This window comes from Oncorhynchus mykiss, chromosome 26, assembly GCF_013265735.2.
Source record: "Oncorhynchus mykiss isolate Arlee chromosome 26, USDA_OmykA_1.1, whole genome shotgun sequence".
NCBI classification, from domain to species: domain Eukaryota; kingdom Metazoa; phylum Chordata; class Actinopteri; order Salmoniformes; family Salmonidae; genus Oncorhynchus; species Oncorhynchus mykiss.
In genome coordinates, this window is record NC_048590.1 from 23680431 (window position 1) to 23707958 (window position 27528).

Consider the following 27528-nt stretch of genomic DNA (forward strand, 5'->3'; position numbering starts at 1 on the left):
ACTTTACCTGAGAATGTGACTGACTGGCAATGGGAAAACTGCATGTGATTCTGGCAGGGATCCTGGCCCATGTTGACTCCAATGTTTCCCACAGTTGTGTCAAGTTGGTTGGATGTCCTTTGGGTGTGGTGGACTATTCTTGATACACACTGGAAACTATTGAGTCTGAAAAAAAACACCAGCGTTGCCGTCTTGACACAAACTGTTGCGCCTGGCATATCCTGTTCAAAGTCACTTAAATGTTTTTGCCTTGCCCATTCACCCACTGAATGGCACGCATACACAATCCATGTCTCAGGTCAAAGAAGGATTATTAAACCTTGTCTCCTCCCATTCGTCTGCCGTGATTGAAGTGGATTTAACAAGTGAAATCAATACGGGATCATAGCTTTCACCTGGTCAGTCTGTTATGGAAAGAGAAGGTGTGCTTAATGTTTTGTTTATTGAGTGTATACTATGTTAGTGTTACCAGAAGCCTCTCTATTGTAATAAAATCCATATCACCAGATTATCTTGATTTAGTTCAAATGCCCATAAAGCCACCGTAACATTGCTAGTATTTTACTCGCTCTTTTTTTCAACATTCGTAAGCGTTATTAGTCTGCATAGAAGACCCCAAAAGATCAAGCAATTGCAAGAAAATACCCGGGAGGGAAGAGACCTCGAAAAGAACCACACGCATGGGTGCTCGGGGGATTCAGGACCAGGTAACGGTATGTACTGTCAGAGTATCTCTGGACTACTGTTTTTCAAATAAAAGGGGTGTGAGTTCATGTGCACAAGCAAAGGAAACGGAGTTATATTACGCTGGCCCGGGTTGAACCGGGCAATGGCCCGGCACATCATAGGGCGAAAGCGGGAGGGTGGAGCGCCCTTCTCAAATCAAACAGTAATCTGCGCCGTTTGGTCATGTCAGCATGGTGCATCGTCCAGAAACATACATCTCTTTTCTAGTTTTCATTGGGAAGGCAGGTAAAGGGTTTTTATCCAAAGCAATCACTGTTGAATGTGAAAACACAAAACTCGACTTAGAACTCGTGCTTAATTACGTTACTATTGTTTTGAGCCGACTCGCTGTCCGCCAGAGCGGGGCACCTGGCTCACGCCCGGAAGCAGTCCGGTTCCACAATGAATGCAATCACTTCACCCGAACAAATTCCTCTCACCGGGATAACCCGGGCCAGATAAACAAACCACCTCATTGACGCCTCTGGCTCAAGCGGTCCTCTGTCATCCGGGTATCTGCCATCGAGAGAGTGTGGGTGAGGAGGCGGGAAATGGCGTCTGGGAGCACTTCGCAGTATCAGCTACTAGACCGTTCATAAAAACAGCAAAGCAGAGAGGAAATAAGAAGAAAAAGAAGAAGAAGCAGCTGCTGTCCGCACCGTGGCAGCCAGCAGTGCTTGATCAGTCAACTCGCTTTCTAGATAAGGTGGAGTACTGTAAAGTAAGTAGGGATTATTTCAAGCGTCTTTCAGCATGTGTGAATGACGTACAAATAAATATTTTCATTTCTCGCCCCCAAGGCATGGACAAAAACTATCTACAGTAGCTAGCCAGCCAATTTGACCCTATGTCTTGCAACAATCTCGGCCTCCTGGTTTGATAACATGTAACCATTTCGCAGCGGAAAATTACAGATTTTTTTTGTAAATGTTGGTTTGATTTCTTCTACATTTACAACAGTCTTGGCTAACTATTGCCTAAAACAGCTAATTGACTAGATCCATGTTGCCAAGCTAGGTAGCTAACTAATCAGCTAGCAAAGTTTAGATAGTAGTAGTGCTAGCTAATTAAGTTTAGCTAATGTTAGTTAGCTAGTCAAATGTGCCTTCGGGCAGAAGGGGCTAAATATTGCTTGTCCAGCCTCTCACAACCTAAGTTCAATTTCGTTAGCTAGATGTTCTAACAGCTAACTGCATAGCTAAACCGCTAACATTTCTCAGTTGAAAGTGGACAGTGAGAAATGGCAGGTACAGTAGCTAGTTATCTAGGTGCTGTGTTTTTTGCTAGCTAGCGGGGTAGCCGCCACGGCTAGCTAACGTGTACTAACATCGCGCGCTACTTTCGAACGATGTTCGTTACTTGCTAGCAGCGAACTGGCGTGATGTTTAGCTAGTTAGTTACTATTGGCGTCCTGCTTTTACGGCCTTCTACCTGGACAAGAGTGGTCGGTAGCAAGCTTTAATTTCCCGCCCACTTTGTGTATACAAGCCTGCTTAGGGCTGCCCGTCCATGGACATAGAAAAAGTTAGTTGGTTAGGTTAGCTGTGGAACAAATGCGAAAGCTTAACATGTTTTCTTTTGAATTGTAACCAGCTTTGACCCATAATACGAAGGAGTCAGTAACATTTTGAACAGTGACAATTCGATTAACTTGTCAGAAGACTGTCTAGTTAGCTAACTAGCTATTTCAATGAAGTGTGCGTGGTGTTCCCACTTGCCACCCATGTTGATCGACCATCCCCTCATCTAACCATACCTTCCACTTGTTATGGAACGATGCACCGCCACCACCAAACGATTACTAGTGAGGGCGAATGTATGGGCTGCTGCAGTCACTATGGGTACTCTTTCTAGAGCCCCCAATTAAAGTCCAGGTAGCAATTAGACCAGTAAAAATACATGTAGTGTCGTACCCGTGGTATACAGTATGAAAAACCACAGTTTTCAGCCAATCGGCATTCAGGGCAATAATAGCAATAAAGCACCTCGTGGTATATGGCCAATATACCACTAGGGCTGTATCCAGGCTTTCTGTGTTGCATCGTGCTTAAGAACAGCCCATGGTTATGGTATATTGGACATTACTACACCCCCTTGTGCCTTACTGCTTAAATATACATGGGTTTTAACTCTAAAATATCTTTGTTTACAATTTATGCTCCCCGCATATAAGGAAAGCCCTGAACACAAGATTGTAATTTCTATGATTCACTTGGGGGAGGAACATATTGCCTGTAGCCTACTGTACATGGTGGGGAACATATTGTCTGTCTGTAGTCTACTGTACACGGTGGAGGAACATATTGCCTGTAGCCTACTGTACACAGTGGAGGAACATTGTCTAGCCTACTGTACCCGGTGGAGGAACATATTGCCTGTAGCCTACTGTACCCGGTGGAGGAACACATTGCCTGTAGCCTACTGTACACGGTGGAGGAACATATTACCTGTAGTCTACTGTACATGATGGCGGAACATTGTCTAGCCTACTGTACACGATGGGGGAACATATTGCCTGTAGCCTACTGTACACGGTGGAGGAACATATTGCCTGTAGCCTACTGTACACGGTGGAGGAACATATTGCCTGTAGCCTACTGTACACGGTGGAGTAACATTGTCTAGCCTACTGTACACGGTGGAGGAACATATTGCCTGTCGTCTACTGTACATGATGGAAGAACATATTGCCTGTCGCCTACTGTACATGATGGAGGAACATATTGCCTGTAGCCTACTGTACACGGTGGAGGAACATATTGCCTGTAGCCTACTGTATATGGTGGAGGAACATATTGCCTGTAGCCTACTGTACACGGTGGAGGAACATATTGCCTGTAGCCTAGTGTACACGGTGGAGGAACATATTGCCTGTAGCCTACTGTACACGGTGGAGGAACATATTGCCTGTAGCCTAGTGTACACGGTGGAGGAACATATTGCCTGTAGCCTACTGTACACGGTGGAGGAACATATTGCCTGTAGCCTACTGTACACGGTGGAGGAACATATTGCCTGTAGCCTACTGTACACGGTGGAGGAACATATTGCCTGTAGCCTACTGTACACGGTGGAGGAACATATTGCCTGTAGCCTACTGTACACGGTGGAGGAACATTGTCTAGCCTACTGTACACGGTGGAGGAACATGTTGCCTGTAGCCTACTGTACACGGTGGAGGAACATTGTCTAGCCTACTGTACATGATGGAGGAACATTTTGCCTGTAGCCTACTGTACACGGTGGAGGAACATATTGTCTGTAGCCTACTGTACACGGTGGAGGAACATTGCCTGTAGCCTACTGTACACGGTGGAGGAACATATTGCCTGTAGCCTACTGTACACGGTGGAGGAACATATTGTCTGTAGCCTACTGTACACGGTGGAGGAACATTGCCTGTAGCCTACTGTACACGGTGGAGGAACATATTGCCTGTAGTCTACTGTACATGATGGCGGAACATTGTCTAGCCTACTGTACATGATGGAGGAACATTTTGCCTGTAGCCTACTGTACACGGTGGAGGAACATATTACCTGTAGTCTACTGTATATGGTGAGCTGTTTGTGGCACTTCCTCTTTAATATGGAAAACACATTTTCTAAAATATTGACACAATTACAATCTTTTTAGAAGAAATGTAATTTAATCAATTATATGTTGAAATATGTATTTGTGTCAACATATTTGCGTGAACTAAACTAAAGCATGTTAGTTTTCAGTGTTATTTAGATGATGTAAGCTAAATCTGTGAAAGCTAGCTAACGTTAGCATAGCTCTTTCACTTACCTGCTTGACTTCCATGCTTACTGAAGCTCATGATGATGCTCGGCTGGTGCTGCTGCCTGTTTTGAGATGCTTTAAAGCCACATTGATGGTAGGTGCACCATCCACTTTGAGAAGCAACTTCTTGCTGAAATACTCCTTCCATTGTTGATAGCTGTGGAAGTTCTCAGGGATGAAATGTGACCTGCAGATTGAGTATATGCCCAGTTTATTCCCTCACTAATCCCACTTTTTACAAAGTTTTACATTCATCGTGTGACGTTGACCGCGGGGCGTTGAGGTATTTTCTTTCTGAAGTTAGTTTATTTGGATACCTCAAAGTCTAGTGATCAACATTATAATATAACAATTGGTGTAACAGTTTGTAATTTGGGAATGTTTTCTTGGGGTGTTCTAAATCTATATGCATTTCTGGCATTGAGAAATAAGTGTTACAAACTCAGATGCACGATTTAAGTTGTGTGTCATACTAAATTAAAATATTGAAGTTGCCATATTTTATTATTTTAGGTTGTGGTACCTTCCTTGATGTGGACAATGTGTTACTACATTACGCAAGCTCACATTTTGAACACATCATATTGGTGAGTAACATGGAGTGTTGGTGGTTAATCCAAACTGAATATTAATACTCAGTTTGGAAACCAGATCAACTCAAGATTGGTCTTGATGCAAACAATTTAACTGAACTTTTCATGCATTCCTTGGAAAATTATTCATTTGGTCATACTCTAGGGCAGGGCTATTCAACTGGCGCTTAGAATGGCCCTTTGATACATTTCTGAACATTCATATAAAAAAAAGCAAACCATTTCCAGCAAAAATTTGATTTTTAGTACCAAAAGGAGCCCTTGTTCAATATTCTCCAGTGGAAGAAATGTTTTCCTGTAGCCCTGCCCATTAAGTGCTGTCAATTAATATCACCTAACATACCAGTTACAGCCAATCAGCGCTGCTAACAGAGGTACAGGGTCTTTCTGCCCGCCTTTCACCACAGATGAGATCACTACACCAGAGCGTGTTTTGTGCTTAACTCGGCTGTGAGTTAAACTACCATTGACTTTATCCGATCAACATCCTAGCCTGCAACATTGCTTGTTTTGTTGTCTGCTGAGCATCATGATCTATTTTTACGCAATGATGGCTAAGAAAGGGTAATGCGCTCGAGAGCATTGTGATCTTTGGGAGGAGATGGTTGCTTTTCTCCGTGATTGCCGCCACAAGAAAGCCAACAAATATCTAGTGAAAATGCTTGAGCTCGTATCACGTTTTGTTTTTGTGACATCTTCAATCAATTGAATTGACTTAATTTGGGACTACAGGGGAGGGATGAAACAGCCATTGACGTGATTGGTAAAACAGACTTTCAAAATGTTATTTTCTCCTGATTTAAGCTCAAACAAAACCTTCCATTTTCCCTTCACTGCGCAACTATATTCAGCCATTAGTACAAATCACTCCTGTGATGTTGGAGTTTTTAGATGAACTGAAAGCAAACTCATAAAATGTTGTAAAGTTAGTCCCTACAGAGGTGGTGCTTTTTCATTAACGCACCCATTCTCTACTGATGCGGTATGGAGAGAGACTGCTCTGCAAAAACTAGTCATCTGACATATACCAACAAAAAAAAGAATAATAAAAAAATAACAAAAGTAGACAGGTAAAAGAATGAAGAAATTTAAAATGGGACATAATTTGATGCTGGTCATCTGAGATATGCTACAAATTAGGCCCCGTAATAATTGAGTTGAATAACCCTACATTAGGGTAAACTGAGCCAGGATAAAATGAGGTAATACCCGTTTACAGCTTTAACAACTTACTGCACGGCCACACCGCTTTGAGTGCATGAGGCAATTACACACATCTTCAAATAATTTTTTTACATTTGTTTTTATAAAGCACTCTAGTATAATGGTGTGTATGTGTGAGTAGCTAGCATCTAGCTACTATAGAGGTTGTTTTCTTTGTAGCATGTGTAACAGCTGGTTGTAATTTCAGAAATCTGGGGGCAGTGAAAATGGATAGTCTACTATACTTTTTTGAAATATAGCTTTATCCACATACTTGATGTGTGTATTATATATCCATAGATTTCCTTTGTTCTTAGAAGGAAAGAGAAATAAGGAAATCCTCTTCTCCCAGTATAGTGTTTCTGGTGCTACCGGCTGCAGCCTTGGGTTGTTGGAAGCTGTGAATGAGTCATGCTTTGAGATGGTAAAAAATAGGCATGCTATGACTGGAGGAACTGTATGTGTGATTCGTCTTCATTGGCTCTTGCATCCATGCTGAGTTCTGTTGGCACAATTGAGGCATGACGTTTCTGCTGCATTGGAAGATTTGCTTGCTCTTTGTATGGTTTAGCCCAGGGGTATCAAACTTAATCAGCACATGGGCCATATTGGAAGAAAAAAAAACACAGCTTATAGTTTGTTTTTACAGTAACCGTGCCTACAACCGCGACCCAAACTGGACATATTTTTCTCTCAAAAAATAGGGCTCTTTATAAAAACCACTTATGTGCATAGGATGCTTTATAGCATTTTAACATATTAAATAATATTTGTCCAGCCTTTGCTGCTATTCGTGCAGATGTGGTTTAACTCCAAATAACAAAAACATAACTAGGTAGTTGTAGCCTAGCCTACTGCTCAAATGCTGTCGTAGGCCTACATTTCTCCTTTGCATGGTGTTTTATTGAAATGTTTGGCATTTTGGTTATTCGTTCTTACGCTTAAATGCCAACAAAGATTGTTTTCTGTTGGCTACCGCAATGATCAGTTGGAACTGACACTTGACATGGCCTACCACACCTTTAAACTTTCGGTCCGGTAGATTCGGTCACTGCCATTTAGTGATATGATACAGCATTTTTGTGTGTGTGTGGCAATGCACTGCGGTTTGGTGTGCATCGTGTTGGCAGTGCTTCCTGTGACTTGTAGTGCAGTGCATCATGGGCGGTATGGAAAGCGGGCCAAAATGAATTGACACCCCAAATCAGTGCGCCGGCTGGATTCTGTCCACGGGCCTTGTTTGATGCCTGGCTTAGCCTAACCGAGAGCTAGGTCGTTCCTTCATTCGTAAATAATCTTATTTACTGGCTATATTATTATCTAGGCGTAAAAACATTTTTAGTCTCTGGATTTGAAGCCTTTTTTAATCTGATTTGTAGCTAACCTCTGCATTGCATTGCTCACACTGGCACCCCTGTGCCCATGGGGCTTGCGGTCAGTACAAGGACACTAATGCTGTCATATTACATCAATAGTACCCCATAACATCCCTGTTATGCTAGTTCAACATAACAGCTGTTGCTTCGTCATGGTGAAGACTAGTGTTCATTTGGAAATAATCCTTCCTGTGACTTGTATTAAATAAGTCTGGCTATTTGTCTTGTGTCTATGTAAATATTGTTGAAGGCACATACGTTTCCTGGAACCCTGGCCTGTAATCAACTGCTAATTTGATGTGGGTAGTGAAATTAAAAATTGTCCATCACATGTTTTGACAAGGGATGGAAACTTTACATTAGTGACTGAAAAAAGGATGTTGTGTTCACATTCCTCAAGGTTTATCTGAGAAGTAAATGGATTTAGTTATATTAGGATCTGTTGAGAAAGTGTGTTCACTGTTTAGGCCAGGCCCCGTGGTAATGTAATGCAGATGTAGTGAATCAGTGGGTTTCTCTGCAGTGCAATGGGAGTGGTGGATAGAGAGGGCTGTGTGTCCACTGTCTGGCATGGTGCCTGATAGGTCCTGGACATGTCTGAACACATTTTCAGCCAGTTATGTAATGTAGGATGCTGACCAAAACTTGCTTTGCAAAATGCACTTTATAATTTCCACAAGAGCTTGCGCGTCAATGGGTGTCTGTAGCCAAGTGCGAAAATAGAACCTGGTTCAATTTTAGATGCGTGAAGTGCTGCAAGTACCGCCTTTCCCATCTCCTCGTTGGTGTTTAGGAGCATTCTAACCCTAGTGGGTGATTTGAAAGAAGAATGAGGTCCACACTCCACTCGGTTGTAGTAATGCACCTTAAAGTTGCCATATAAAATCCACAGAGAAATAAACGAGGAGTGATGAATCAAAAACAAATTAATGTGGTTTCCCCTTGTTATCTGTGGAAAAATTGTTGGAGAAGAGAAACTACGATTATTACTCACAATGGTTGAGATTCTACAAAGATCAGGCAAAAAAAAGGCCATGAACATTTCAGGTAAAATAACCCACTGTTTATCTCCCAGGACGATAAGCTAGCTAAATGTCCATGCATGTTTCGACCTGTCCCCAAATTTAATATACAGTGGGGCAAAAAAGTATTTAGTCAGCCACCAAATGTGCAAGTTCTCCCACTTAAAAAGATGAGAGGCCTGTAATTTTCATCATAGGTACACTTCAACTATGAAAGACAAAATGAGAAAAAGAAATCCAGAAAATCACATTGTAGGATTTTTTTAAATGAATTTATTTGCAAATGGTTGGAAAATAAGTATTTGGTCAATAACAAATGTTTATCTCAATACTTTGTCATTGCCAACAAAGGGTATATAACAGAGGTCTAACGTTTTCTGTAATTCTTCACAAGGTTTTCACACACTGTTGCTGGTATTTTGGCCCATTCCTCCATGCAGATCTCCTCTAGAGCAGTGATGTTTTGGGGCTGTTGCTGGGCAACACGGACTTTCAACTCCCTCCAAAGATTTTCTATGGGGTTGAGATCTGGAGACTGGCTAGGCCACTCCAGGACCTTGAAATGCTTCTTACGAAACCACTCCTTCGTTGCCCAGGCGGTGTGTTTGGGATCATTGTCATGCTGAAAGACCCAGCCACGTTTCATCTTCAATGCCCTTGCTGATGGAAGGTTTTCACTCAAAATAGTAGTAGTGGAGTTTTGAGTGTGACTGTTGGAGGTTGTGGACAGGTGTCTTTTATACTGATAACAAGTTCAAACAGGTGCCATTAATACAGGTAACGAGTGGAGGACAGAGGAGCCTCTTAAAGAAGAAGTTACAGGTCTGTGAGAGCCAGAAATCTTGCTTCTTTATAGGTGACCAAATACTTATTTTCCACCATAATTTGCAAATAAATTCATTAAAAATCCTACAATGTGATTTTCTGGATTTTTTTCCTTCTCATTTTGTCTATCATAGTTGAAGTGTACCTATGATGAAAATTACAGGCCTCATCTTTTTAAGTGGGAGAACATGCACAATTGGTGGCTGACTAAATACGTTTTTTGCCCCACTGTAGTTGGTTTTGATATTGAACCTGTCTGGTGGGAATAGTTCAAAATCAACATGTGCAGGAAAAGAGCTGGTTTGGTCAGCATGTAAGAGTAGGTACGGGGGGGTTGTGCTCCTTGAGAGAAGAGCGCTGTGGTTACTTACAGTAAATCACTTTCCTTGTGCATGTTTTTTTTGTTAATGAAAACCATAGGTCCATCTTATCTCTAATGTCCTCATACTTTTTGATCAATTTGTCCCGTCAGTTGTTAGATAAACACATTCACTGAAATAGTCTTGAGTACCGTACTCAGTTGTCGGGCCGTGTGATGGGTCTTTGGCTCACTGAGGCAGCAATGATGTACTGTGATGCAAAGGAAATGGTGTCTTGAATGCAAGCAGATGTTAGCAGCAGCAGCACATTTTTTTTTGTTCACTGAGGGTTTTCAAATCACCAGCTTGTCCACGTCTTTTTAGCTGTTAGGCTGTATGTTTTGTGAACCCATGAAGAGGGGGAAAATCAGGTCTAACACTAACGGTTTCCCCCCCTTTCTCTCTCTTCCCACCCAATCTTCCCCCCCATTTGTCCCCTTTGCCCTATCTGTCCTCCAGTCTTACATGTGGCTCTTAAAACAATGAGGCTGAGAATGCGGAAGGCATCTCAGCAGTCGAGCCCTGCCCATGCGCCCCGCCCATCCCGAACCAAGCGGAGGCATTCAGAAGTGGAGGAGTGCACGCCGACAGGTGGCGGGAGAGGCCTGCTGTCCACCATTAAGAAATTAATCAGAGGAAATGCTGTCAAGGTGAGCCGTCTCTCTGTTATGTCTCCGAAATGGCATCCTATTCCTTATATAGTACACTACTTTTGACCAGTGCCCTGTGCGTCTTGGTCAAAAGTAGGGCACTAGATAGTGAATAGGGTGCCATCTTGGGATGGTAACATTCCCCCCTCAAACATTTCACAGCTGTTTGATCACTAAAGTTACATGCAGTCCTTAGTTTAACTTATCTTAGCAACGTGTTATGTTAGCAGCACCTTTTTGCACCCCACACACACACCCCCTAGACCTTTATTTAGCCCCTGTCCAGATGTAAGAAGTCTGTTTCAGTACCCCCAGTGTCATGTTTCCCTAGAAATGCATGGTGGAATGCAGCTGGTCGTAGAACTCCAGCAGTGTTCTAATTTTAGCGGTGGCTCTAGAGATTGTAGAAGGATAGTAGGTAGTGGGGCTGTATGATTGGGGGAAAAAATAATAATTGCAATTTTTTGGATATTAAAATTGCGATTTTTCTAACACATGGGTGAAAACTTGGTAATTCCATCAGACATGTTTAAAACACGTGTCTGGGTAGAAAACATCATTTCTAAAACGAGATCATGAGTTAATACATACTGTGCTAAATGAATACAAAACCAAATTAAGCTAATATTTTCCTACATTGTTATACATATGGTGATAGGATTACAACACCTACATATTAACAAACCTAATTTAACATGATCATCAAACTATAGCAGGGTTCCCCAACTGGCGGGTCAGATTTGGCTTGCAGGTGGTTTCATTTGTTTTCTGAGCCCCATTGCCCCCATTGTTGGACATAATAGACTGTAAAAACACCAGGAAATCTGCTCCAAGAGGTTTTAATTTAGGAAATATTTTCTCAAGTATTCCCACGCATGGAGAGATGTGAAGGCATACAAATGTGAACATGTTGAAATTATGTTTTAGTCATATTATATATTTTTGGAGTTTATTGTGGTCAATTTGCAGCCTATAAGTTATTTGTAATTATGTTCTTGCCCCCTGACCATCCACTGAAGAAAAAATTGTCTTCGGCTGAATCTAGTTGATGATCCTTGAAATATAGTGTGCTATAAGTGTAGCATGTTGTTCATTTAACCAATGAATAACATGAGTTCCTATTTTACCATGGAGTTCTTCAAGTGAATTATTTTAAGGTAAGTTCATTATTTATTCAGCCAGCCACAGGCTGCAGATGGAATAGGAAGCTTATGATTGTATTTATGTATTAGTAGGCTGAAACATCATTATAAGTCAAAGTTAATTTAAAAACATGTAACCTACCAATTTACAAGGTGCATTCTGGTCCAGTCATTCAACGCGATGGCCTTGACCATGTGTACACCGTGATCGTTATGCACACTTAATGCTCCTCGTTCAGGCCCCAAGCGGCTAAAGCTTCTCTTAACCCCAGAGCTATGTTTTTTTTTCTTGTTATCTCTGGGGAAGTAGCCTATGATGTTTGCAAGCACAGACCTTTCAGTTGAATCTCCTTATCAATAAAATGTAGCCTCCTGTCAAACTAATGTAGGGCTTGGTTGTTATTATTAGTGATGGGGGGATAATTACATATTGGGTTATTTGTAACGCTATATCGAATTGTTTTGACTCTTACAATATTATTTTTGCTCTAGTTGGCTGTACTTGCACAAACTCCAGCATTTTCCCTTCCCAGCTCGTTCGACATCTTTTTAAATCATTTCAGTTTTTCATCACTTATTTCCTTGACTGCTCAACTCGTTTTCTCGTGGCTCTTATCCCTCTGCAGCATACATATGGTAAGCAATATGTTTGGCACATTGAATAGCAATAAAAATCGGTGTCGAATCGCAATACATACGTATCAACACCAAAGTAGAGTGATAATATCACATTGTGAGGTCCCTGGCGATTTCTATCCCTATGTTGTAATAGACCAAAGACGGGCCTATGTTGTAGTCATGTAATAATCATGTGAGCTCTGTTTCAACTTATCCCTTAATTTTGCTATACAGCGTTGGGATGGTGACTTGAGAGATGGAATCTTGTGTCCCGTCCAGCTTGTTTATCCTCTTTTAATTGTTAAAACATTTTTTAATAGGAAGCTTTGCTGACTAAATGGGAATCCTTTCTTTGGCTGGGTGATTTCTGTGTGTCCTGCGGGATGTTTTTTCGTAGGGTGTTACCCTCGTCAGTTCCTGTTTAACGTAGGTGACTAGCTGTGGCTGAGGGGCTTTGTTGCTGTCGGGCGTTTTTGTTTTTTCACCATGCAATCGTCGTGAAGTAGGGGATGGTTCTTCGAACGATTGAATGCATTTGTTGCGTTGTCGCTACAACTGAGGCACTTTTGCACAACACGTGCATTTGGTTGACAACGGTTTGCCTGTTGCTGGAATACTGCCAGGCCACTGAAGATGCCCCCTTTGGCACCAAATCGCTGTTCTCATTAGCATTAGCAGCACTCATGTTTCTGAGGTAAAGCCCTTTCTCTCCTCACCAGCGTCTAACTGTGTGCTCTGTGGGATGCTTATGATTAGCCAGCATGACTTACAGAGAGTGAGAGCCCGCTTATGATTGGTCAGCATCCTCTGTGCATGTAGAGTGAATGGAGTCTAGGAAATCTTATTGGCGACGGTACCGTAGTCTAGAGTGTGAAAGAACGTAGAGAATCGCAGCCTCTTGTGATATTGATGTGCAATATCCATATCACAATTTCTATCTGAATTTGATTAATCGTGCAGCCCAAGTAGGTAGCTAGGGGGTTGGCTGAAACAATGTTTCAGGAGAGAAAAAATCCCTCTGGGAAGGCATATGGGTTCTTTGTCTTGGACCATTGTCACTTGGCATACTACAAGTACATTGTACATCCAATCAGATATGAGTCAGAATTCCTTTGGCCATCTGCTAGTGGGTAGATGTAAAATTAAAATTAAATGTTGAATACTTTAAGATTTTTTAAAATGTGGTTTTATTCTAAAGTTATACTCCTCCCATCAGTTCTGATATGAGAGTTGTGTTTCTACTTCAGGTAGAGCAGGAGAACCCAGCAAAGAAGACACGGCTCACCTGCGACGTAGACGACAACCTGATCTCTTCCACACCACAAGGTGGCGATGCCCCCAGGAGGACTATCTCCAGGGTCAGCAGGAGAAACTCAGTCAACGGGGGTGAGTTTGGAAAAAGAGTGAAAAGTTATTCTGTTCAGTAATCATACCTTGCACACCAACAAGCCTTTTTACAGGAGTTTGCATGCCTTGATAAAGCAACGTCATGTTGTTCTTACCTGCTCCTCACCCTAAACCACAGAAGCGACAAACCATGACACGAACCATGACACGAGTAGTAAGCCTGTGAAGCCCAATGGGAAGCTGGAAGAGGCGGCAGAGACTTTGACCAGTCCGCCTAGAACCACTCTCCTGGGAACCATCTTCTCTCCAGTCTTCAACTTCTTCTCACCAGCAAATAAAAATGGTAATACACAAAAATGATGCTAGGTCGAAGAGTGCCAACCACTCTGCAGAAACTTGACTTAAAATATGTTAGATTGGCCTACATTGTTCCATGTTTGTCTCTACTCCCTGCACTGGTAAATGGCCTACTAAATTACCTCGGTCTTCATTCAACCTTGTATGATGCTCATTTATGTTATTGTATTTTTTATATTGTGGTCAAGTCTAACTTCCCTGCAGAACTACGGTAATAAGTAGTATAAATATAGTAATCTAATGTAATTTTCAGCCACGTCATGTTCGGACTCCCCAGACCAGGCGTTGGAGGCTGAGGAGATTGTCAAGCAGCTGGACATGGAGACGGTGGAGGAGACCCCCACCTGCACTGGCACCACCACCGTGGAAGTGTGTACGACTATGCCCCTTTACTCCAGCAACATGCTGCCCCCCCTGCGGCCCCCACACCCTCCAGGAGTACCCATCGAGGAAGAGGAGGTCGTCACAGACATGCCGCCTCTCACAGGTAGCTGGAGATAAAGAAATGTCTTCTTGGTGTAGAGTCCATGTCATTATGGACGAGGATCATGCTCACTTCTCTCTCCTGCCCATTTCTCTTGGTCTCCTCCTTCCTATCCACTCAGCCCCAGACGCCCCTCCAGTAGGAGGCTATGTGGATGCACAGCCCACAGTCCCTGCAGAGGGGACATACGAGGAGGACTGGGAGGTCTTTGATCCGTAAGTACAAATCTGCTCCCTCTATGCAAAATATTCCAGCCTTAGTTAAGGCCAAAATATGAATACTTAGAATTCATTTTGATCTTGTGAATATAAAAAAGGAAAATGTACTGAACAAAAATATGAACTCAATCTGCAACAATTTCGAAGCGTTACGGTTCATATAAGGAAATCAGTCAATTGAAATCAATTCATTAGGCCCTAATCTATGGATTTCACATGACTAGGAATACAGACATGCAACTGTTAGTCACAGTTATTATGGTGTGACCACTATTTGCCTCGAGACGCATGTACTTTGCATAGAGTTGATCAGGCTGTTGATTGTGGCCGGTTGTCCCACTCCTCCTCAATGATTGTGCGAAGTTTCTGGATATTGGCGGGAACTGGAACATGCTGTCATACATGTCAATCCAGAGCATCCCAAACATGCTCAATTGGTGAGTATGCAGGCCATGGAAGAACTGGGTTGTGAATTATGCTCAAACATGAGGTGATGGCAGCGGCTGAATGGCATGACAATGGGCCTCAGGATCTTGTCACTGTATCTACAGCGCATTCGGAATGCCATCAGACCCCTTCCCCTTTTCCACATTTTGTTACGTTACTTAATCCATTTTAGAATGCTGTAACAAAAAGTTCCTCATCAATCTACATACAATAACTCATAATGACAAAGCGAAAACAGGTTTAGATATTTTTGCAAATGTATTACAAATAAAAAACATACCTTATTTATATAAGTATTCAGACCTTTTGCTATGAGACTGAAAATTGTGCTCTCTTGTAGAGGTCGACCGATTGTGATTTTTCAACGCCGATACCGATTTAATCGGCTGATTTAAATAAATAAATAAATATATATATATATTTTTTAAATGTATTTGTAATAATAATTACAACAATACTGAATTAACACTTATTTTAACTTAATATAATACATCAATAAAATCAATTTAGCCTCAAGTAGATAATGAAACATGTTCAATTTGGTTTAAATAATGCAAAAACAAAGTGTTGGAGAAGAACGTAAAAGTGCAATATGTGCTGTGTAAGAGAGCTAACGTTTCAGTTCCTTGCTCAGAACATGAGAACATATGAAAGCTGGTGGTTCCTTTTAACATGAGTCTTCAATATTCCCAGGTAAGAAGTTTTAGGTTGTAGTTTTTATAGGACTATTTCCCTCTATACCATTTGCATTTCATTAACCTTTGACTATTGGTTGTTCTTATAGGCACTTTAGTATTGCCAGTGTAACAGTATAGCTTCCTCCCTCTCCTCGCTCCTCCCTGGGCTTGAACCAGCAACACTTTATTTTTTTATTTTACCTTTATTTAACCAGGCAAGTCAGTTAAGAACAAATTCTTATTTTCAATGACGGCCTGGGAACAGTGGGTTAACTGCCTGTTCAGGGGCAGAACGACAGATTTGTACCTTGTCAGCTCGGGGGTTTGAACTCGCAACCTTCCGGTTACTAGTCCAACGCTCTAACCACTAGGCTACCCTGCCGCACAACGACAACAGCCACCACATCAAAGAAGCGTTACCCATGCAGAGCCAGGGTAACAACCACCCCAAGGCTCAGAGCGAGTGAAGTTTGAAACGCTATTAGCGCGCGCTAACTAGCCAGCCATTTCACTTCGGTCGCACCAGCCTCATCTCGGGAGTTGATAGGTTTGAAGTCATAAACAGAGCAATGCTTGACGCACAACGAAGAGCTGCTGGCAAAACGCACGAAAGTGCTGTTTGAATGATGTTTACCCGCCTGCTTCTGCCTACCACCGCTCAGTCAGATACTTAGATACTTGTATGCTCAGTCAGATTATATGCAACACAGGACACGCTAGATAATATCTAGTAATATCATCAACCATGTGTAGTTAACTAGTGATTATGATTGTTTTTTATAAGATAAGTTTAATGCTAGCTAACAACTTACCTTGGCATACTGCATTTGCGTAACAGGCAGTCGTCTCCTTGTGGAGTGCAACGAGAGAGAGGCAGGTCGTTATTGCTTTGGACTAGTTAACTGTAGGGTTACAAGATTGGATCCCCCGAGCCGACAAGGTGACAATCTGTCTTTCTGCCCCTGGACGAGGCAGTAAACTTGAAATCGGCCCTAATTAATCGGCGATTCCGATTAATCGGTCGACCTGCACTCTCTTGCATCCTGTTTCCATTTAACATCCTTGTTGTCTCTACAACTTGATTGGAGAGCTCTGGTGGTAAATTCAATTGGTTGGACATGATTTGGAAAGGCCCACACCTGTCTGTAAGGTCCCACAGTATGTCTGAGCAAATCCCAAGCCATGCGGTTGAAGGAATTGTCCGTAGAGCTCCGAGACCAGATTGTGTTGAGACATAGACCTGGGGAAAGGTAGCAAAAAATGTCTACAGCATTGAAGGTCCCCAAGAACATCATTCCTCCATCATTCTTAAATGGAAGAAGTTTGGAACCACCAAGACTCTTCCTAGAGCTGGCCGCCCTGCCAAACTGAGTAATCGGTGGAGAAGGGCCTTGGTCAGGGAGGTGACCAAGAACCCATGGTCACTCTGACAGACTTCCTCTGTGGAGATGGTTGTCCTTCTGGAAGGTTCTCCAATCTCTGCAGCACTCCAGAAATCAGGCCTTTATGGTAGAGTGGCCAGACAGAAGCCACTCTTCAGTAAAAGACACATGACAGCCCGCTTGGAGTTTGCTAAACGGCACCTAAAGTATTTTCAGACCATTAGAAACAAAGTTCTCTGCTCTGATGAAACCAAGATTAAGCTCTTTGGCCTGATTGCGAAGTGTCACGTCTGGGGGAAACCTGGCACCATCCCTACGCTGTAGCATGGTGGTGGCAACATCATGCTGTGGGGATGTTTTTCACCGGCAGAGACTGGGAGACTAGTCAGGATTGAGGGAAAGGTGAACGGAGCAATGTGCAGAGCTCTTTGATGAAAACCTGCTCAGGACCTCAGACTGGGGCGAAGGTTCACCTTCCAACAGGACAACGACCCTAGGCACACAGCCAAGACAACACAGGAGTGGCTTCGGGACAAGTGACTTCAGGATATCCTTGAGTGGCCCAGCCAGAGCCCGGACTTGAACCCGATGAAACATCTCTGGAGAGACCTGAAAATAGTTGTGCAGTGACGCTCCCCATCCAACCATCCAATCCTCGATAGGATCTGCAGAGAAGAATGTGAGAAACTCCCCAAGTACGGGTGTGTGTGTGTGAAGCTTGTAGCGTCATACCCAAGAAGGCCGACGGTGCTTCAACAAAGTTCTGAGCAATGTGTCTGAATACTTATGTAAATGTGATAATGTAATCCATTTTAGAAGGCTGTAAAGTAACAAAGTGGGAAAAGTCAAGGGGTCTGAATACTTTCCGACTGCACCATATGTGCAGGCTGTATTACATCCGGCCGCAGGAGTCCCAGTGGGCGGCGCACAATTGCCCCAGAGTTGTCCTGGATTGGCTGTCATTGTAAATTAGAATTTGTTCTTAAACAGCTTGGAAAATTCCAGAAAATTATGTCATGGCTTTGGAAGCTTCTGATAGGCTAATTGACATCATTTGAGTCAATTGGGGGTGTACCTGTGGATGTATTTCAAAGCTTACCTTCAAACCCAGTGCCTCTTTGCATGACAACATGGCAAAATCAAAAGAAATCATCCAAGACCTCAGAAAAAGAAATGTAGACCTCCACAAGTCTGGTTCATTCTTGGGAGCAATTTCCAAACACCTGAAGGTACCACGTTCATCTGTACAAACACCAGTATAAACACCATGGGACCGCGCAGCCGTCATACTGCTCTGGAAGGAGACGTGTTCTGTCTCCTAAAGGTGAACGTACTTTGGTGCGAAAAGTGCAAATCAATCCCAGAACAACAGCAAAGCACCTTGTGAAGATGCTGGAGGAAACCGGTACAAAAGTATCTATATCCACAGTAAAACGAGTCCTATATCGACATAACCTGAAAGACCGCTCAGCAAGGAAGATGCCAGTGCTCCAAAACCGCCATGAAAAAGCTAGACTACGGTTTGCAACTGTACATGGGGACAAAGATCGTACTTTTTGGCGAATTGTCCTCTGGTCTGATGAAACAAAAATAGAACTGTTTGGCCATAATGACGTTATGTTTGGAGGAAAAAGGGGAGGCTTGCAAGCTGAAAAGCACCATCCCAACCGTGAAGCACGGGGGTGGCAGCATCATGTTGTGGTGCTTTTCTGCAGGAGGGACTGGTGCACTTCACAAAATAGATGGCATCATGAGGTAGGAAAATGATGTGGATATATTGAAGCAACATCTCAAGACATCAGTCAGGAAGTTAAAGCTTGGTCGCAAATGGGTCTTCCAAATGGACAATAACCCCAAGCATACTTCCAAAGTTGTGGCAAGATGGCTGAAGGAAAACAAAGTCACGGTATTGGAGTGGCCATTACAAAGCCCTGACCTCAATCCTATACAAATTTGAGGGCAGAACTGAAAAGGCGTCTGCGATCAAGGAGGACTACAAACCTGACTCCATTACACCGGCTCTGTCAGGAGGAATGGGCCAAAATTCACCCAACTTATTGTGGGAAGCTTGTGGAAGGCTACCTGAAATGTTTGAACCAAGTTAAACAATTTAAAGGCAATGCTACCAGATACTAATTGAGTGTATGTAAACTTCTGACCCACTGGGAATGTGATGAAAGAAATTAAAGCTGAAATAACTCACTCTACTATTATTATGACCTTTCGCATTCTTAAAATAAAGTGGTGATCCTAACTGACCTAAAATAGGACATTTTTACTACGATTAAATGTCAGGAATTGTGAAACTGTGTAAATGTATTTGGCTAAGGTGTATGTAAACTTCCGACTTCAACTGTACCTGCAGTCAGCATACCAACTGCACGATTCTTTAACTTGAGACAACTGTGACATTGTTGTGGCAACTGCACATTTTAGAGTTTATTTTTGTCCCCAGCACAAGGTGCACCTGTGTAATGATCATGCTGTTTAATCAGCTTCTTGATATGCCACACCTGTCAGGTGAATGGATTATCTTGGCAAAGAAATGCTCACTAACAGGGATGTAAACAAATTTGTGCACAACTTGAGTATTAAGCTTTTTGTGCTCATGGAACTTTTCTGGGATCTTTTATTTCAGCTCATGAAACATGGGACCAACACTTTACATGTTGCGTTTATATTTTGTGTTCAGTGTCGTTTAATTTTTTTGTTGTGTGATTTCATTGCAAGTCCTGTATTTACCTTTTTGAACGGTTTGATTTGGGTTGGTCCAGGTATTTCTTCATCAAGCATGTACCTCCGCTGACTGAGGAACAGCTGACCAGGAAGCCTGCCCTCCCACTGAAGACCCGCAGTACACCAGAGTTCTCCCTGGTCCTCGACCTGGTGAGTGATGATAACATGGTGCACTTCAATCCGACATCTGCATAGGCCGTGCATATTTTACAGTGATACGGCCTCTGCAGATGTCAGGGCATTCATACTTCTTGCGCTTCCCGGAGCAGATCCGGGCTGTTGAGTAAGCTGTTGTGAAGGAAGTGAGTTTGTTAATACAGCCTCTGTTCAAAAACATGCAATTGTCACACTTTCCGTATGGAGCCTCCGACCACATTTTTCGGGTCAAACATTTATTTATTTTTACTGTAAATGGTTCTTCCACTTAACGGGTATTGTTATGGTGGTTTGCAACTTACAACTATTTTTGTGATTCCTACCAGGATGAGACATTGGTGCACTGTAGCTTGAATGAGCTGGACGATGCAGCACTTACCTTCCCGGTCCTGTTTCAAGATGTCATTTACCAGGTATATACAGAAGTCCTTGAGATTTGACATTGAGGCGTTTCTGTTTTAAATGGGACATAATTAAGCATATTACTTTTACACCAGAGGGTGCTAAAGCTGTGCCATTGTAGACAGCCACAGGTGAAAGTCGGAGACGCAGAATCAGTTCCTAGGAGAAACGAGGGCCTCTGAATACTTTGTACAAATAACTGATACTTTGCTTGTCTGTAGGTGTATGTGCGTTTAAGGCCGTTCTTTCGAGAGTTCCTGGAGCGCATGACTCAAATCTATGAGGTAAACTGGGCTTCCTTTTCTCCTATTTAATTGTAACAGTATATGGAAAGAGTGCAGTTACTTGCTTTAAGCTACTCTGAAATGAGAAACGTATTCAGTTGTCTTCTCCTTGTTAGATCATTCTCTTCACTGCCTCAAAGAAGGTTTATGCAGACAAGTTGCTCAACATCTTGGATCCCAAGAAACAGTTGGTTAGGTAAGTTACATGTTTCTTTCTACCCCTTCATTTAGATGCATTGGAAGTATCAGCTGTGTTTTTGTAATAAATACCAAGCCTTAGCTTTGACATGCATGTATAGTGTTCTGTTTGCATGTGATTGCAGTTGCTGTGTCTGATTGTGGTTTTGGGGCTGGGCAATGGACACGTGCTGCCTGCATGTGATGTTCAGTTGTCAACATTGTTGTTTTGACTGAAATATTCATAAACAGACCTTTAGACTTAACGATTGATTTATTTTCCTTTCCACTAACCCTAGACACAGGTTATTTCGTGAGCATTGTGTCTGCGTACAAGGGAACTACATCAAGGACCTGAACATCCTTGGAAGAGACCTGTCCAAGACTGTCATCATTGACAATTCACCACAAGCCTTTGCATATCAGGTGAGCCTTTCAGCAACAAGTGACATCTGTAATAGAGGTTGACTGATTTAATTAGGGCCGATTTCAAGTTTTCATAACAATTGGAAATCGGTATTTTTGGGCGCCGATTTTTATTTTTTATATATTTTTTAATTTATACCTTTTATTTAACTAGGCAAGTCAGTTAAGAACACATTCTTACTTTCAATGACGGCCTAGGAACGGTGGGTTAACTGCCTCGTTCAGGGGCAGAACGACAGATTTTCACCTTGTCAGCTCGGGGGATCCAATCTTGTTACCTTACAGTTAACTAGTCCAACGCAATAACGACCTGCCTCTCTCGTTGCACTCCACAAGGAGACTGCCTGTTACACGAATGCAGTAAGCCAAGGTAAGTTGCTAGCTAGCATTAATCTTATCTTATAAAAAAACAATTAATCACTAGTTAACTACACATGGTTGATATTACTAGATATTATCTAGTGTGTCCTGTGTTGCATATAATCTGACTGAGCATACAAGTATCTAAGTATCTGACTGAGCGGTGGTAGGCAGAAGCAGGCGCGTAAACATTAATTCAAACAGCACTTTTGTGCGTTTTGCCAGCAGCTCTTCGTTGTGCGTCAAGCATTGCGCTGTTTATGACTTCAAGCCTATCAACTCCCGAGATGAGGCTGGTGTAACCGAAGTGAAATGGCTAGCTAGTTAGCGCGCGCTAATAGCGTTTCAAACGTCACTCGCTCTGAGCCTTCTAGTAGTTGTTCCCCTTGCTCTGCATGGGTAACGCTGCTTCGATGGTGGCTGTTGTCGTTGTGTTGCTGGTTCGAGCCCAGGGAGGAGCAAGGAGAGGGACGGAAGCTATACTGTTACACTGGCAATACTAAAGTGTCTATAAGAAAATCCAATAGTCAAAGGTTAATGAAATGCAAATGGTATAGAGGGAAATAGTCCTATAATAACTACATCCTAAAACTTCTTACCTGGGAATATTGAAGACTCATGTTAAAAGGAACCACCAGCTTTCATATGTTCTCATGTTCTGAGCAAGGAACTGAAACGTTAGCTCTCTTACACAGCACATATTGCACTTTTACGTTCTTCTCCAACACTTTGTTTTTGCATTATTTAAACCAAATTGAACATGTTTTATTATTTACTTGAGGCTAAATTGATTTTATTGGTGTATTATGTTACGTTAAGTGTTCATTCAGTATTGTTGTAATTGTCATTATTACAAATAAATAAATAAATAAAATCGGCCGATTTAATCGGTATCAGCATTGAAAAATCATAATCTGTCGACCTCTAATCTGTAACCCAACCTAGCACAGCGTAATTAAGCCTATTTTTGCATTTTAAATGATATTCAGACAATTGATATATGCTGTTGTACAATCCAATACAGAGTATACCTTCCTATATCCCTACAGCTTTCCAATGGGATTCCCATTGAGAGCTGGTTCATGGACAAAAATGACAACGAACTCCTGAAGCTTGTCCCGTTCTTGGAGAAGCTTGTTGAGCTGGTACATACAAACTACATTTTTTTTAACGTGTTTTACTAATGCTTGGATAGTAATAATTTGTTTATTTGTAAGTCATACATGCTTGAGCTGTCATTGACATGTGCTTTGCAATGCCCCCAACATTCATTTTTAGTAGCCCACTACCAAAGTCTTTTACAAAATGAAATGTTCTCGCCACTACAGAGAAATCATCTCTTTAACTCATCGGTTTAGGTTCATATCACTGTGGTATTAATATAGTCTGTCTCCTGTGCTCCAGAATGAGGATGTGAGGCCACATGTTCGAGAACGGTTTCGTCTGCACGAGCTTCTTCCCCCAGACTGATTCCTGGAATAGATGGACAGAAGCGATAACGAATGATTGAATAAACCAACACAGACATGTAAAAAGCCCTCTTTGGATTACAACATTGCCATTACTGTTTAAGGTTTCACTTTTTTTCTCTTTTTACCCAATTTCTGCAGCAACATCTGGTTAAAAATAATTTACAAAGCCACACGTTTAGATCACATTACTGTGGGCAAGATCAAGAAGGCTCCTCCTTTTGACTGGCTTTTTTTCAGGAGCAGTTTCTTTCTCCCTGCTTCCTCTCGGAGGGGCCAAGGTGCTGTCTGTCTGGACTGAATGTGTTAGCTGACAGAGAAGAGGATTATACTTGCTCCCTTTGGTGCTTTCATGGGACTGTTGACAGTGACACTCATTGGCAACAGACGAATTTGAACAGGAATGGCCAGTAAAGTGTGTGTGTTTTGTGTGTGGGTACATAGCTTATCTTTTCTTTCCAGCTTGGGGTTTTTACAAACTTTTTACCAGTAGCCTATAGGATCTCATTATGCATTCCTCTAGCTGAATTTATTTGTTTTGCAGACACTTGTTGTAACCTCAATGTGTTATTTCACCCCATTTCACAATGTTGCATTTGCTTTTTTCTGCCTATGTTTTATGTAGGTGTTCTCCAAGGCTGTTGATTGGAAAATAACATTGATGTTATGGTAGGATATCCCCATGCTATTTCAAATCAAATTGAACAAATTCACAGCTTCCTGGATAATTTGTACTTCTGTTTAAACAATAGTTGGCTTTGTTTGATTTAATAGGACACTTTGCCAATAACCAATCAATTAGTATCACTTTCAAGAAATTTGCATCAAGGGACAGACAGTTAATTTGACTAAATGTTCCCCGCTTCTCAAGTGATGTGTTATTGACATTTTTCTTTTATAGTAATATTTTTATTTGTCATTCATATATTTCAATGTATTTTTAGTCAACCAAGGTTTTATTTTTATGGATATGTCTAGTATTGAATTATAACTAATGTAGATTTCACCCCTGTCTGTTACTGGGGGCAGATGGATGGATGGATGGATGGATGGATGGCTGGGTCCTGAAACAGCCCAATGTGTAGCACCACCAGCATATAAACAGCAATCCTCGTCACTGTGGTATAAACCCAACCTGCCTAGTAGTTTTTTTATTTGTTTTAGGAATTAGTTTTATTATATGGCTTTAAAGCCTTTTTAAATGCAGTAGAAAGAAGCAGCGTTATTGGAGAACCTTCGTTATGTATGTCTGGATGTTTCTGCCCAGACTTGGGAGAGTTGTAGAGAAATATACCATGATGCATTGTCAGATATTGTACCTAGTACTTGTTATTTCATGTGGCCTAACCAGATCATAGACACTTTAATGATGACAAACCGTAAGGAAAAAATTACACCTAAAACGGTTACCGTACCATGTCCATTTGGCCCTTTTGTTGATATTATGGACTTGTACATTAGCTGGTCATGTATATGGTGCCATACAAACCTCCTTCCTAACATGATCAAACATCACCCATGTCGTCTTTTCTTTCTCTCTCTCTCTCTCTCTCTCTCTCTCTTTGGAAGTGTTTTATAAGTCGGAGACAATCAAGCCTCTAATATCAAAACACTCAAATCGGAAAGGAAATTCTGGTCCGTTTGCTCTGTTTTTGTTCTAAATTGAATTGTGCCATGTGAGCAAAGTTGTTAGGTGAATCCAACTGTGCGTCCTATCCCAGCTAATCATGCATGTCATTTTGCCAAACATCTGAAGGACTGAGGGTTAAAACCCTGTAGAATACCAGTCCTTTTAGCCTGTTCTCTCATTGCCTTTCTGGAAATCATCGCCCTATAAAACTGAACTGACGCTAAATATTTCCAGACTATGAATGTAATTTTTTTCCCCACACTTGATCCCAAAATGGGGGGGAATTAACTAATCAAAAGTCCATGATCCAAAGGATCTATCAATTTCTTAGATTTTTGCTGCTTTGAACAGTGCACATTGAGTAAACATTTTTCACCATTCTAAAAATATATATAAATAATGGACACCCTATTCTATAGCATTTTCACATATGCAGCCCTATCCATACCCACTTTAGCGGTTGGTTGAGAGTTGGCCCCATAAGCCTGATATGGCCCCTAGGAGAATGAACCTGCTCCTTAAAGGGGGGCCTGGCACTTCTATCAAGGGAGAGCTTACTTTGTAATTGTTTAAGGATGGGTTATTTGACATGTACATCCAGTTCATTTTTATGTGAATTATACCTGTTTTATTGTACAATGGATATTGTACAATACATGCAGCTTTGCGTTAAAAGAACATCCTTAAAGGAAAATCTTTTTGTATTTTTTATTTCAAAAGGCATGTCCTCTACTTTTTAAATGTATTCATTAAGATTTAACTTCACATCAGATGGAGTGTTTTTCTTACAAATATCTGTGTATGTTTTAGTTAGGGCAGTGTCACTGAACTGTTAGAAACCTAGCATGTATGTACAGAATCTTGTTTTGTGGGGAAGTCCTGAATTAAATTTTAATCTTGGCACTTTTTCTGCAGAAAAGAGCAACTGTGTTAATGAACTTTTTTCAATTTCCATTTAAGATGTATTTAAAATGTATTTTTAAATGCTTAAAATTACATCTTTGTTAACCATGTTGTAAAATGTACATACCAAATTGCATTGAAGTATTGAACAAAGTTTTAAAGTTAAACCATCCAGCATGCTGTTTTTCTTTCCTATTGAACATGGTATTGTAACTCTTGGTAGTTTATTTTTACTTGATTATCTCTAGACCAGGGTTTCCCAAACTCAGTCCTGGGGCCCAACTTGGTGCATGTTTTGCTTTTGGCCCTAGCACTACACAGCTGATTAAAATCATCAAAGCTTGATGAGTTCTTTAAATCAGCTGTGTGGCGCGAGGGCAAAAACAAAACGTGCACCCAGTTGGGCCCCAGGACTGAGTTTGGGGAAACCCTACTCTAGATATGGGTATTCAACTCTTACCCTATGTGGTCTGGAGCCTGCTGGTTTTCTGTTCTACCTAATAATTAATTGCATCTGGTGTTCCTGGTCTAAATCAGTCCCAGATTAGGGGATAACAATGGAAAAAAATGCAGTGGAACTGGCTTTGTGTTGAGTTAGAGGGCTATAGATTCTCCATTCATTTTACTGAGAAAGGAAGATATTTTTTGGGGGGGGGTGGACAGGTGCGGGTAGGCAGGCCTACTGGTTTCCAGCTATTAAAACACTGAGAAACTGAGCCACTCTTGAACATATAGTCCCTTATCCTATTTGAGCCTATATCAAACACCAGACTAAATAGCCTACTTAAAACTTCTACGGGCTCGGTATCCCTAAACCGGGACGATTGATGCTCAATATGCGATAATGTGACTAGAAAACGTTGGAAACAACAGCCAACTTTCAGGGACATAGACTTGTTTTATATTGGCAGAAAGCTTAAATTATTGTTAATCTAACTGCAGTGTCCAATTTACAGTAGCTATTACAAAAAAATAACATGCCATTGTTTTGGACTAGTGCACAACAAAACACATGGCAGCTGGTTTGATACATTCACCTCTGAAGATAAATTATGTACTTAAATCAGAGCAAGATTACTGAATGTGTCATCCTGAGGGTCCCAGAGCTGGGAATTGGGTTTACAGTTTGACCCCACTGCTGTCTCTGGCTCCACCCCCTCCCTCCCGTCCATCTTGATCTGTGACTTTCTGGAAGTATGTAAACTTAAAATGTTTAGTACCATATCATTTTTGTATGTTCTTTTAGTTATGTACTTAAATGTATAAATTGACAAATTCGGCATACTCCTGGTAGACTTGCTGCAAAATATTGTGTAGTGAGATCAGTCAAACTTTGCGGTACACTGCTGCCATCTTGTGGACAATCTAAATTACACCTAGGCTCCAATCTTAATGTATGGCCTTCCTTGCGTTTCAAAGATGATGATAATAACAAACTTTTTAAAATTGTTTATTTTACCGGATCTAATGTGGTGTTCTCCTACATTAATTTCATAGTTCCATAAACGTCGGTGTTTATTTTCAAATGCTATCAAGAATATGCATATTCTTGCTTCAGGGCCTGAGCTACAGGCAGTTAGATTTGGGTATGTAATTTTCAGGTAAAAATAAGAATGGGACTTATTAAACATTTGTATTATTGGATAAGGTTTATATAGGCCTATTTCATACGTTCTGGTGTGTTTATTAAATCTTTGTTTATTGTAAACGACGACAGCATTTCTTGGCATGATCATCCATGAAAAGGTCATTTTTAAATGTTCAGTATCATAG

At 41.5% G+C, this 27528-nt stretch overlaps 1 protein-coding gene across 5 annotated transcripts; it reads left to right on the forward strand.

Annotated features, from left to right (window-relative positions):
• Positions 1 to 453: 453 nt before the first annotated feature.
• On the forward strand, positions 454 to 25922 carry LOC110506441 (CTD small phosphatase-like protein 2-B). Of its 5 annotated transcripts, XM_036964469.1 has the most exons (14): positions 935 to 1447; positions 5026 to 5099; positions 10350 to 10540; positions 13548 to 13686; positions 13826 to 13990; positions 14258 to 14491; positions 14586 to 14703; positions 19987 to 20098; positions 20431 to 20517; positions 20728 to 20790; positions 20907 to 20986; positions 21267 to 21393; positions 22803 to 22898; positions 23158 to 25922. In XM_036964469.1, exons 3-14 carry the CDS (start codon positions 10373 to 10375, stop codon positions 23221 to 23223), a joined length of 1455 nt encoding a protein of 484 aa, XP_036820364.1. In that variant the 5' UTR covers positions 935 to 1447; positions 5026 to 5099; positions 10350 to 10372; the 3' UTR covers positions 23224 to 25922. The 5 variants fall into 5 exon arrangements, with proteins under 5 accessions (XP_036820365.1, XP_036820367.1, XP_036820364.1 ...); XM_036964470.1 differs by lacking the exons at positions 935 to 1447; positions 5026 to 5099 and adding an exon at positions 454 to 713; XM_036964472.1 differs by lacking the exon at positions 5026 to 5099 and having other exon boundaries at positions 928 to 1447; positions 14282 to 14491.
• The last annotated feature ends 1606 nt before the right edge of the window (positions 25923 to 27528 follow it).

What these genes read in the sequence shown, in the direction of transcription:
- LOC110506441 (XM_036964470.1), top strand. Translation starts at nt 10,373, where the DNA reads ATGAGGCTGAGAATGCGGAAGGCATCTCAGCAGTCGAGCCCTGCCCAT. An exon ending in GAGAAACTCAGTCAACGGGG is followed by an intron (nt 13,687 to 13,825) that starts GTGAGTTTGGAA and finishes CCTAAACCACAG; the next exon opens with AAGCGACAAACCATGACACG. An exon ending in GACTGGGAGGTCTTTGATCC is followed by an intron (nt 14,704 to 19,986) that starts GTAAGTACAAAT and finishes GGGTTGGTCCAG; the next exon opens with GTATTTCTTCATCAAGCATG.